Here is a 13864-nt window from a genome sequence, read left to right as displayed (position 1 = left end):
TTTTTATGGGAGGGAAACTGGAAGGAAAATCAGTAACGGTTTTTATATTGTAGCGGTGGAGGGGTGGACACGTGGATTGTGGATAGACATTTTCTCCTGCTATAATATTAGTTTATTTTAAGAAAAAATATAATTTAGCCCCTAAATTACTAATTATTTCTATTTTAGTCATTTAATGTTTAAAATGTGATAAAATAACCTCTAAATTACTAAATAGTTATAATTTGGCCACTTTATTAATCATTATTATTAAATATGATGAAAAAATCAAAATTACATTGTATTGACAAGGTTGAGGGCCATGAATGATAAGCACGCCATGTCACCATGACACCTTTTCAAAACCTTGTTTATTATTTGAAGACAAGAAAGTGGATAAGGTTTGAGATTTTAGACATGAGATAAATATACATCCCGATTGAAGATTGAAGATTGAGACAGCTTTACTGCTTTAGGATATGGGAGTTTTGGAACCCACTTGCTCTCGACAAGTAAGCTTAACACTTAAGTTTGTCTACATATATGTCTCAATTCCAACTAGTTAAATCCTAATTAAGAAAATGTTAAGTGTTCTCTTTATGTTTTTTTTTTTAAATTGAGTTAAAAAAAATAAGGACCAATTTTTTTTATTACTTTTTTAGAAAATAATATTCATCTAGCATTATTCTTCATAACCCAAAGCAAACTCATTCAAAAAATCGTTATTTTTCACTTTTTGTTTAATAAATACTGTTCAAATCTTAGAAAGACTCCTTTATTATTATCATTATTATTATTATTATTATTATTATTATTAATCCATTTTTTTCTTCTATTTATTGTATTAACCTATTACCACTAAAAATAAATAAAAACCTATTACCACTAACATTGCCGTCATTTGTGTTTGCCCACGAGAAATATAACAGGGATGGCCTGCCGACTGCCCAGCCCATAGTTGGCAGGCTTGGTAGAGAATTTAAGGCCCAACTAAGGGCTCGGACAAAATTCTAAGCTTGATAATGCTCATGGATGGATAAAGCCAACCAAAAAAGTTGTTGTATTTTTATTTTTATGTAAAAATTTGGTTTTCGACAAAAGAATAGATCAGGTCAAATTTTGATGGAGAAAATAATAATAATAATAATAATAATAATAATAAAAAGAAAATCTCAAATTCATCTTTTGAAGACATGAGGAGATTAGGTCTATTAGGCAGGCGGGCCTGGTAATGATCTCTCATCTTAAGAGTAGCGGTTGGGCAAAGAAAAGAAAAAGGCCTGGCTTTGGGATCATGGCCTGATCCAATCATTGCCACCCACCAATGGGACATGAACAAACGAAAAAAAAAAAAAAAAAACCCCAAAGTTTACGGTGGTATAAATTATAATGATCGGGTTTTAACATTTAATACTCGGCTCGAGATATAAATAAAAAATAAAAAATAAAAAGTAAGAAAGTGATTTTTGTTGATAATTACATAATATGTTCAAGAAATAACTAGTTTTTGTTGATAATGAATTTTCAATTAGATTGACTTTTGATGAAATTCTGCTCAATGCCAAAATGTTAATGAAGTTGGTGTTCTGATGATTGAGAGTCAGCGACTAAAGTCCTAATAAATGGTGACGTTAACAATAACGGTCCTAAGGTAGCGGTGTTCTTTTTATTATCTCACTTATTATGAAGTGAGATTGAAAACATAATAAACGCGAGATGTGATTCTTTCCCTCCTTCTGTTTTAGGCTTCATAGGCTGTGGATTATGTGCATATATGGCTTTCATAGTACAATTTTAAGTAGAACGTTGATTTATTAGATTTGAGAAAGAAGATAATAGTGAGATAAAAATGTGATTTAGGATTACATTTATGAAAATTGAACCAATAAAAACTGTAAAGCAAAGGTCTGTCATGAACCACGAAGTGTAATCATGATATAATAAAGGTGTCAATTATCTTTTCCATGGCCTGCAATCGTGGCGGGAATCAAAGGCCTAATCCTTTTTTGGAATCAAAGGGTGGTAAATCTCTTCTTTTAATGGCAAAAAGCAACCTTTTTGTTTACGTGAAAAATCCAAGAATAATGGCATGATTTGAGGAAAATGAAGCCCCTTAAATCTTAATCATTCAAATGCCAAATTTTAAGCAAAAAATCTTGTCAAATCATTGATATAAAAGAAGAAGATGAAGAAGATGGAGAGAAGAATTTGATTGATTCTCATTAATTGTAAAAGAAGTAATCTGTTGAGACAGTTGTCAGCGCTTATAGCAATTTAATTTCAAAGCCTATTAAGAATAAAAATTGATCAGTAGTGGTAGACTGCAAAGTGGAAGGTGTGACGGTCGTACCACCTTCGATGCCTGAGTAAGAACTTGATCAAGATAAGAGTAATGAAATAGAGAAATAATAATAACAGAGAATAGTCAATAATAAAATTCACCGTGTTTGTATCGTTTGTTGGTTCCTACTTTTATAGAAACTGTGAGTGAGTGAGTGGATTACAATTTAAATGCATATTCTGTTTCTCACGATAACAGAGTTTGTTAACTCAGTTAAGCAAAAGAGTTTGCTTCTTAACAAACTTAACAGAACTAACTAAAATAACATAATAAACTAACTGAATAAAAACTACTCAACAATTAGTTTAAACTATTATTTTTGAACTGCAGATATATAAGTCAATTTTAACTCAACTTATTTTAATTAAACAGATCAACCTCTTATGTCAGGTTTGCTCGTCATGTCAAAAATTGATAGTCCTAAATATAGCTTGTCGAGTTCGGGTCGCTTAGAAGCATAAGTATAAAACTATATAGGTCTAACTATTAAACTAAGGCAGTGATATACTGTACGCCGGACATAAAATTTATTATTAATTTTTTTATAAAAAAAAATTATGTCCGACATGCAGTATATCACTACCAATTAAACTATATATATTTCAAACTATTAATTAAAAGAGTCAGACTCTTAAACCATAATTAACTTATTAGTTTCGGTTTCCGGGTCAATTTAAAAATCATCGGCCATATAATATATTGAATTTAAGAAAATTCCTCATATCCATGCGAGGAAAAACTAATATAAAATAAGTAAAAACTAGGAAAGATACAGCCAAAAAGGACACAGCAGTGGTTGCCATCAAAATGTTCCCTATGCAGAAGCAGCGTTTGAGTGCAGCATAGCCCAAACGATTGACCATTATCCCAAAATCCACCGTTTTGAGTCCCAACTTCCGAACACTGCCTGTTCGGACAGGCGCAGGTCTTTTCAGGTTATTCCAAAGTAACTTCTGGTTGAAGAAAAGTTGTATTCATCTTATGGGTATTTCCGATGTAGCCGTTGAAGGTTTAGAAACTAAAATTTACCGTTGCAATTATTCTCTTTGCCTTTCTTGTCGGCTATATCTACAGTGTTGTATTAATCAACTCAATCTCCCGTTTGGCTTCGTTACTGTAAAACAAAATTACAGTTTTCAACCGTCTAACTTTAACTTTAATTTTTTCATATAAAGACAGTAAAATTAAATTTGAATAGATGAAAGTAGGTGCATGAATAACATTTTTCTAAGCATTTTAAATGAACTTCTACATGTTTTAAGAATATTCTAAGTTTAAAAACTTTTAATTTCACCATTCGAACTTTTAATTTGATGTAATCTCTCCCTTGGACGTTAAAACATACAGTAAAAGAGATAAAATGATCCTTTATATATTTGAAACTTTTATAAAATTATAAATTTATTCTTAATTTCAATTTTACTAAAACAAAAATTAAGGGTATTGTGGTATTTTTTCATATTTTCCGTTAGGAGTTAACGTTAAAAATAACGAATGGGATCGATTGCATCAAATACAAAGTTCGACAGATGAAATTGAAAATTTTTAAATTTTAAAATATTTTCTCAAAACAGGTAAAAATTTGTAAAGTTTATCCATACAGTTTTATATTACTTCTAAAAAGACAGTAAACAACAATTATTGTCATGCAAATATCAACTAATTACTATTTGTTGGACTCGTGTATACGAAACTAAATATGATTGGGTGAGAAACTTTATTGTCAATGGTCACAATCACAGCTACTATTTCTGATATCACCGAGGGCATTTGCAGTGAGAGGCTCCTTCCTCAACAAGATCCACCATGTGCCAATAATTTCATTGACACACACACACACTCACGAATTTTTTGAATAATCATAAATGTGAAAGGTACCCCCACCCATGGTCCTATTGTACAACATATATACTATATCACCTAAGTTCGTAGCAAATTACCCAAAAAACCCTTTCAAATAAGAATTTGGATTCGTGCAATTTATTGTTCACGTTGCTAACAATTTAAACAGTAAATATAAGAGAGTTTTTATCCTCTAAATAGGAACAGATAAGAAAGAACTTAAAAAAACAATCATTTGAAAATAAAGTTTTCATTTAAATTAAATTTAAACAATTTCTTACATTCAGTCTATTAAATTAATATATATTTTTAAAACGCGTGATTTTTATATATATTTTTAATATAATCTGACACATCTCAAGAGTGTATATATATATATATATATATAGCTCTAAAAACATATATATTTATTAGATTGAATTAAAAGACTTTTTTTTTTTTTTTGTCAACCCAATTTGCATTAAAAAATTGTACCTCCTTTGTTGGACAAGTTCATTGAAGTTTCTTATTTTGGCCGGATTGTTAACAAATGGGCTCTCACTTATTTGTTAGAATCACGAATATTGTAGGGCCTCTAAGGAGGAATATTTCCCTGTCAGCTTCATCATTATTGGGTCGGCTCGTTTGGTAATGTTATTTAAAGGGTATTTTCTTTTTTAATTTTTTTTATTGTGATGTAATATAAATATAAATTTGTTTTTAAGCATTTTTGTGTGTTTGTTAATGTTTTTATTCTTTTGTTTAAAACCAGAAAGGTGTCATACGTCGCATCAATATTTAAGCTTGTAGACCTAGGTAAAGAAAACTACCCTTATATTATTGTCAAATAAAATAAAATAAAAAATGTTTAGAATACAACTCTTTTATAAACTCATATGTCAGTTCGCATTTTATGAAAATAAGTGTTATATTATTGAGACAAAAAAAAAAAAAAAAAATTTCAAAAAAGCTTTTTCTTTACTTTTGAAGGGTTGCTTCTTCTTTAGTAAACCAAAAAACAGTTTTTAACACATTGGTAACATGTCACGTTTTTAAGGACATGAATTTCCTCCAAACCAGTTGAAAAGAAATATCCTCCAACCAATTTAAAATAGTGCAAAGTGTTTATAAACATTTAAAACTCACATTAAGTTTTTAATATCATTAATAGTAATTTACTAACTTAGACTAAATTTAATGTGCGCTTTAAATGTTTATAGACACTTAGCACTATTTTAAATGGGTTGGAAGATATTTCATTCAAACCAGTTTGGAGAAAATTTCTATCCCATTTTTAATAGGTTGCCTTTTTTTTTTTTAAAAAAAAAAAGGGCCTAAATTCACATAATTTGATAATCTACATTTCTTTGATTTTTTTTTTTTTTTTGAGTACATAAGAAAGCAACAAACAAAAAAAGATAAAACTACAAACTAGGAAAGCAATAAAAAGTCTGGAGGATCCTTCCCATTGACAATAGGAATCGAGCGAAAATGAGAAAAGTGACAGGGAATGCAGCCAAAAAATTTTCTGGCCACTGCCCAATGTGCCGCATAATGGGCGCAGAAGTTTGCACTTCTATTGACTTTCTTAGCTTTCATAGCTTCTTTGAAATTTTAAGAGACGAGAGATCCTTTGAACAACTATCAATTTGTAAATGTGAAATATATATATATATATAATATACTAGAGAGTAACTTATACGCTGCAAACAATTACTAAAATATAATCTGTGGACTCCACCTTATTTTATCTTCTTCCTCAAACCTTCTTTCTTATGGATTGAGTAAGAAATTGAACCATTGCACTGTTCCCGAATATGGCGATGGAGGCATGTGGTTGTCAAATGAATATTGTTTAAGCAAAGATTGTGAGGGGTAAATAACGATGCATTAGGTAGAAAGTTTACATTGGATAATCACGTGTAACCAGGTCAAGAGAAATTCATTCAATTTATGAACACAACTTTCTTCTTGGTATAGATTGTGTTCTAAGTATAGGGCTTTTGGAACCAGATTTCCTATAAAATCCAATTTGCACGTAACTCGACCAACCAATTGCAAGGAGGCAGTTGAAACCTTAAACTTGTAATTAAACCTCGATGCTGTCTCATGCATTCCAATGTTTAATGGAATGGAATTAGTAAAGAATCTTTCTTTCAAAGAAAAATGAAATGATACCGTTCTTTCGGGTAAAAAAGCAGAAAACAATATACACGTAAAGAATTCTAGCATTTCTCTTTTTTCAAAAACCCTAATTAAACTTTGTTGTTGTTACCAATCACGCTCGAAAAGATATCCCTTTGTCTTGATGTCAAGGGGATATGATACGTATTTTCTCGAATCATCATTGGGTTTAATTTGGGCGGTTTCATAGAGTAAGGGTTGCGGGATTTTTTTGTCGAGTCATTGTACCTAATGAATTGGGACTGCCCAAGACAAGTGACTCTCGCAATCCCTTTTTGAATAGGACTATACGAATTAATAACACTTTACCCCCTATACGGATCCAGCTATGTAGCAATTACTTGTAATTTCAGTCTTTAGGCATCATCAATGAGTAAAAGATTTTGAATCCTTTTATTGTTACCTAAAGAGAACACCAAAAAGTCTAGTTCATTAATGCATCATTTACTCACAATGCATGCTGATATTACCTCCAACAACCCCCACCTAATCTTATTCCCTTCAAATAATATTATTCAAAATCTTAAATGGTTAGAGTAGTGTATCATATATATAAGCTTCTCACGAAGTTAACCCTAAATTTATCCACATAGCCCTAGAATTAGGATCATTTTCAGTTTATTTGAACTGAATAATATATAATTAGTTATATTATATAGATTTTTTTGTTCCCCTCAAAAAGTAAAAAGACAAAAATATCCCTCCAATATAACTAACTGATACTCTAAAGTTCAAATGAATTAAAAATGATCATGTTCCTACAACCCTAACTATCTCTTTTGTTTTGAGACCTCATCGCCTTCGACCACCATTATTGTATCAGTAGCCCATAGGTCTCTATAACTAGAGACTCACGACCGTGAGTCTCAATAGTTACATAGATACGGTCTTACCATAGGTTTCTATGAAGGACCAAATGAGAAGAAGGCAGTGGTGCGAGTATAAAGACAACTAAGGAGGTGGTGGGTCGAGGTAGCAGGGTGAAAGCTCCAATCTCATGTAAACCGCCATTTATCTTATAAGTTTGTATACAAATATATACTACTTAGAGCATGTTACCTAAGCAAAATATCAACAATGAAAATGACCTATTTGGTATTGCATTATAATTACTTATCAATTTTTGTATCAATGGACAATGATTTTGTGAAATAATTGGCATTAATAGTACTGCTCATTGTTTGAACTACCAAGTTTGGTTGAAATTAGATAGGAGGAACAAATCATAACTACTTTAGCACAAACCAATGTCAACTCATTATTTTGCTTCCATGTTCGAATTATTCGATTTTTGAGGTTGTTAAATATACATCTTCCTATTTAACGAAAGGAGAAAGTTCATCTTGCTAACTTCTATTAGCATTAATCCCTTGCTTAATATGCACAACTTTGCTTCTAATTACTCACATTAAACATTTAAACCCCCTAATCTTTCCAGGATATTTTGGTCATTTGGAGCTTATCACTTCAAAGTGGCATTTCCGTAATAGTCTCCTGATACCAAACCCAGAACATAATTAAATTATTTCTCTCTCACTTTTTTCACTAACTCTTTGCCTCCTTTTTACTTTCTATCCGTTGAAACCCCTCTATCTCTCTGTCTCTCTCTGAGAATTTTTTTAATATTTTCTCTTCAACCAAACGTTCTGAAGTCTGAAGCCAACGTCTCTCGCATATCTCAAAGTTTCTCTCCCATTCTCGAGAAAAATATTCACAGTTTCACACACTTCACCTCGCCGGGAACAATGTCGGTTTCCGGCGAAGTTGGAGCTTCCGACGAGTCTCTCCCACACAGGCTCACCTCCAAAACATCATTTCTCAGCCTGAAACTCTACGTCGTGATCGGGATCCTCCTGGTATGCGCAGTCGCGGTCTTCCTCGCGATCTTTCTCTGCGTTTGGTTTAGCAGAAATTCTCGGAAGCGAAAAATGCGTGTGAAGCACAGCTCGGGGATGATCCCGCTGGTCTCCAAAGAGATCGTGGAGATCAAGGCCTTGGGTCGCGACGTGAATACGGAGAAAGTGGAGGTCAAAATCGGAAATACGGATTTGAAAGAGGCGGAGCTGGAGGTTGGGGTTAAAGGAGGGAATAGGAGCGGAGAAAGTGACGTGTCCGGTGGAAGCCGGAGTGACGTGTCGGTGGATCCCGAGAACATCGGATGGGGCCGCTGGTACAGCTTGAAGGAACTCGAGGTTGCGACACGTGGATTCGCGGAGGGGAACGTGATCGGAGAGGGAGGCTACGGCATCGTTTACAGAGGAGTTTTGTCGGACGGGTCGGTGGTGGCTGTCAAGAACCTACTCAACAACAAGTATGTCAAAAATTTTAAGTACTCTTTAGGCCTTGTTTGCTTCCGAGGAAAATAGTTTGCTTGAATTCATGTTTTTCTAATTTTCCATGGAAAAAAAAAAGCTCTCTTTATGGTTTATTATGTTTGTTAGATCCCACATATATCGTCAAGTTCCTGTTTTCGATTACGTTTTATTGAAATATGAATTTGACTTTTCTTGTTTATTTTATCTTTGTTAGATCCACGTTTGTAATTTATAGTTCTTGCGGTGGGTTTTGTTTTGTTCTTAGTTTTCTTGACTGTTTTGTTATTTATTTATTTATTTTTTTTGGGTCGAAGTGAAATTTCTTTACTTGTCCCAAGAACAAGTGTGAAGCAAAATTTTGACAAGCGCACCCTCGACCTGAATCATGTTTTTGTGTGTCGGTAACAGTCTGTCTTTGTTGTGGAGTGCTAGGAAAAGGAAATGGTTACTTTGCTCTTTATTTCTTTATTCGCTTTTGTTCTTTTTTTTTTATCCATAGTATAGTCATGTTCATAATTGCTACTTTCTTAAAGGCTCAAAGCTCCCTTAGGACCCCTATGAAAGGAATTAGTTTGCTTTTTTGGTTGACACGTATTACATTTTAGTCAAGTTGCTGCTGACTGCTGAGAACTAATCTCATCAAACTCTTGACGAATCGGACTGTATTTTCTAACAAGTAATGAGCTTTGCCCGGTTTTATTAATTTCAACGTTTTGTAGAAATTATGTTAAATCACTTAAGATAAGTGAGGATAAAGTATAGGGTCACCTCTACTATTAATCATCACTTATTAAAAAACGAAAGTCAATAGAAAATGGTTGACTTAATCACTTAGAAAAATAAAATTGAGAACGTGAAACCTTGCATTGTTAGTTAAGGTTAAGTAAAATTTTGTGGTTGCTTCCAGCTAGCCAAGAGCACGTGCTCGTGTTCTTCAATGTTTGAGATATAAATTTCAACATGTGCAAGTTGGTTCCTTGAAATTATTTTCTGCATTATCATTCTATTGTCAATGATACACTATGGATAAATCTTCAAATGCTGTCGTCATCGTGTTTGTAGGGGTCAGGCGGAGAGGGAGTTCAAGGTAGAAGTTGAAGCCATAGGGAAGGTAAGGCATAAGAACTTGGTGGGTCTAGTCGGCTATTGTGCAGAAGGTGCTCAAAGGTACTTTCCCATGTGCCCACATGACTGTATCATCGTACTTTGAAATGAAAATGAGATGACAATTCCCTTATTTTTTCCCTCTAATGTTTCTGTGGGAACCTCCGATGGTCACCCAGGATGCTTGTGTATGAGTACGTTGACAATGGCAATTTGGAGCAGTGGTTGCATGGTGATGTAGGCCCATTTAGCCCTCTGAGTTGGGATATTCGAATGAAGATTGCCATTGGGACGGCAAAAGGGTATGTATATTCAATATGTCACTTCTATGATTCTCATTAGTTCAATGTTATTCACTTTTCTTGTTTCTTTAACGAAAGAGATCAACTTGTTTATGGTGCTTATTTCTGTTTCAGGCTAGCCTATCTGCATGAAGGATTAGAACCAAAAGTTGTGCACCGTGATGTAAAATCCAGTAACATTCTTCTAGATAGAAAATGGAACCCAAAAGTGTCGGACTTTGGACTGGCCAAGCTCTTAGGATCAGAAGCAAGCTATGTGACTACTCGTGTAATGGGGACATTTGGGTTTGTTCACCATCACTTTCCTAAGTCAATTTTCAATATGCATTAGTTGGATGCTTAGATATCATTCTTTTACTGCAGATATGTCTCTCCCGAGTATGCAAGCACGGGTATGCTTAACGAGGGGAGCGATGTGTATAGTTTTGGGGTTTTACTCATGGAGATAATTACAGGGAGAAGCCCGATTGATTATTCCAGACCAGCTGGAGAGGTGAACCAAAGTTTAGGCTTATATAGCATCCATGTCTAGCACTTACCACTGTCAAAAGTCATAACTATCTTTCCATTAAATGTGTTTCAGATGAACTTGGTTGATTGGTTTAAAGGGATGGTATCAAGTCGCCGTGGAGAAGAGCTTGTGGATTCCCTGATTGAGGTTCAGCCCCCTCCAAGAGCTTTAAAGCGGGCATTGCTAGTTTGTCTCCGCTGTATCGACTTGGACGCCAATAAACGTCCAAAGATGGGGCAAATTGTTCATATGCTTGAGGCAGATGACTTCCCTTTTCGTTCGGTAAGCCTCTTGCCCGACCTATAATCTTTAACTAATCTTACAGTGTTCTGTTTAGCTGATGATCACTATAGTTCATTTCATACTCTTAAACTACTGCTTATATTGCCTTAATAAGAAAGCTGAGATGCACACTCAATTCTGAGCATTGAGTTATCCCAGTCACATCTTTTTGGAGGGGCATATTACATATCCTTTTAGTATAAGAAAAATTTGCATCTTATTCATGTATTGAGCCATTTGGGCTCTCTGTTTTCTTGCTAGAACATCTGTGCTCTTCCCGGATTTTCTGCTCATTATTAGCTTTCCAGTTGCAAATTTTCAATGTTGCTTGCATTATCAGTTATCACCTGGTGTCAATAGCATAGTTATGAGTCTTATGACGCTGATGAGAAAGGGTATATTTAACGGAAATAGGGTTAAATTGTAGAGTCGGGATTCGAATTTAAGACTTCTACTCTTATATGATGTTAAATCACACTAATTTCAAAAGTTAAACCGATAAGAAACGGTAAATTTAATAATGATAATCCTTTTATTTTCATGTTCATCAGGAACTTCGAGCGGCCCGAGAGAAAGACCCCAACCCATCTCGTGCAGATGTGTCCACAAAAGTTACACATTCATCCAATAATGGAGGGGGTGGTGAAATAGAGAGATCGAGATGGAGATGATCGTTGTCTATACAAGAAAGACATGGTGGAGTCCTCTGGTGGAGTCCCTGAGGTCAGATTGTTTTGTAGTATAATTTTTCCTATAGTTGATAGTGAAGAAATTACGAGCCTTGGATGTGCATATTTTTTTTTTTTAACCTTTTTCATTTTTATTGAATATGATACTTTTAAATCATGTATTGTGAAATTTTTACATTGAAACAGGCCGTGTAAATATATATATTTTTACTTTAATATGTGAAGGCTACAACAAGTCTGTATGTTGAAAATGGAAGTGGACTTGATGGATCCTATATTTCAAAAACTCATGTCTGGTGGTGGTGTTGGGTTTTTTTTTTTTTTTTTGTGATGAATTCAAAATGCTTTAAAACTTGGTTGCTCACCACCTACCTTAACAACACCACGCAAGGCTGCTTCATTCTGCTTTCACCGACGTTAGGATCCAAGCACCGTTGTTATCAGTGCTGTTGTTACGTCATTGTTTGTAACAATGGCCCATTCCCCTCTTACTGCAACAATCGCCATCACTGGACCACGAAGTGTTTACAGTAGATCACTGCATCCGTATTCCATGGTTGTCCCTACAGGCACAAATTGTTGTGCTTCTTGGCAACTGTTTATTTTATTTTATTTTATTTTTTTTAGAGTGGAAATAATAATAATAAAAATCTGAATAGGTACTATTGCCTTGTTCGAGCTTAAGCTCGACCTCGAGAAAGGGTTCTGTGAGCCAACTTTGAATGTATGTTCAAAACTCAACTCGAGTTGAGCCGAGTTTTGAACATCCTTATGCTTCAGTCGAATCAAGTTTAAATATTCAATATCTGATTACAATTTGATGGTGATGGTGAGATGAGAATGTATGGTTGTTCTTAAGAAAATAATAGAGGTTTTTGTTAAAGTAATAATTAAGTGATTAAATTTGTTTTTCATTCAATTTAAGTTTTTTAAAATAATTGATAATAGTCAAAGGTCCTAAAATCGAACATTGATTCTGTCAAAATACTCTCCATTTAAATTAAATATTCAACGTATCTCTTCGTATTAGTTTCAACTTTTAAGATAACTAGTAATTTAACAGTTTCACATTTATACTGCATCAAGTTACATTTTCAAATTAAAAAAAAAAACATTTTTCCAAACACATTAATAAATATACCCTAATAGGCTAATATTAAGCTTTTCTGATGAACTAAATATTCAACATTTCTTTGTTTTTAAACTCTTTAACTTTAAAAAGAAAGAAAATAAAAAATAAAAACTCTTTAAACTTTTTGGCTTATACATGTGGGAAGAGAATGATGCGTACTTTGCGAATTAACCATTTCCCTTCTTTTTATGGAATGTTTTGAGGAGGTGAGGTTTAGGAATAACCGATTTGATTATTTAGATTTTATTCTATGAGGACGTTAAGGCACACGTGGCCTAATTATGACCTTTTGCATTCGTTTTATGGGCCTATTAACTAGGATTTGATTGAGTCTAAGCCTAGGGACCTATTAACTCAAAGATTATTCTTGGATGCACCACATTTCAAAAGGGAATACATTTTTTAAGGGGCCATGTGCAATTCCTGGCTTAGAGTCTACATGCTCGAGACAGTGATCATTTCGTTGATTTATGGTCAGAAAAAGAAGGTGCCATTGATTCATTGCTCGTGCTTTATAGCTAGTACTTTGTCCTGTGCCAAACCTATATATATCATTGCTTTTTCCAAAAATGTATCACTTTAACTCATGTTATATTAATTAAATTATTATTATTATTTTTTATCAAAAAAATAAGTGATAATTTAACAATTTGTCCTTCTTTAAACATGCTCATATTAATTTGCAAAAGATAACCAATATTCAAACCCATAAAAGTCTATGACTTATCCCACGTGATCCTAAAACAAAGTAAAGTGATAGGAGGAAACCAAACAAATGAACTTAGAAAATTTTTCAAACTAATATGACAAGAGTTTTTAAATTAAAAAAAAAAAAAGTAATTCTCTCTCCTTGTCTGTCACTCACAGTCTACCACGTTAGTTTGAAATTTTTTTTAAGTTCATTTGCTTGGCTCCTTAGCACTCCTCCAAAACAAATGGTACATTTAATCCTCACATGGGCTCAATTTTAATTGTTACTATTTATGAAGAAAAAAAAAAAAAAAAAACACATAAGAAACAAGAAGAAATTCTCACATTCATTTTAAATTCTTCTAATAAAATTTAGAGGAATTTACCTTTACTAATGGGCTTTACTAAAACTGTTGTGGGCCTTTACAAATAAAATTTAAAAGAATTCTTTACAATAAATTCTTCCAATGAAAACTGTCCTTTTACTATGGGCTTTCAGTAGCGGATCTTCCAA

The 13864-nt window shown here is 33.4% G+C and overlaps 1 protein-coding gene across 1 annotated transcript; it reads left to right on the top strand.

Moving 5' to 3' along the window:
- The first annotated feature begins 7891 nt into the window (after positions 1-7891).
- Positions 7892-11744, top strand: LOC132185293 (probable receptor-like serine/threonine-protein kinase At4g34500). The gene is made up of 7 exons (XM_059599090.1): positions 7892-8636; positions 9703-9807; positions 9924-10046; positions 10161-10331; positions 10410-10539; positions 10630-10839; positions 11391-11744. The coding sequence occupies exons 1-7, from the start codon at positions 8071-8073 to the stop codon at positions 11508-11510; spliced, it is 1425 nt and encodes a 474-aa protein (XP_059455073.1). The 5' UTR covers positions 7892-8070; the 3' UTR covers positions 11511-11744.
- Positions 11745-13864: the final 2120 nt, after the last annotated feature.

The sequence above is a fragment of the Corylus avellana genome, chromosome ca1, assembly GCF_901000735.1.
Source record: "Corylus avellana chromosome ca1, CavTom2PMs-1.0".
Lineage (NCBI taxonomy): Eukaryota > Viridiplantae > Streptophyta > Magnoliopsida > Fagales > Betulaceae > Corylus > Corylus avellana.
This window is presented reverse-complemented; position numbering and strand designations above follow the sequence as displayed.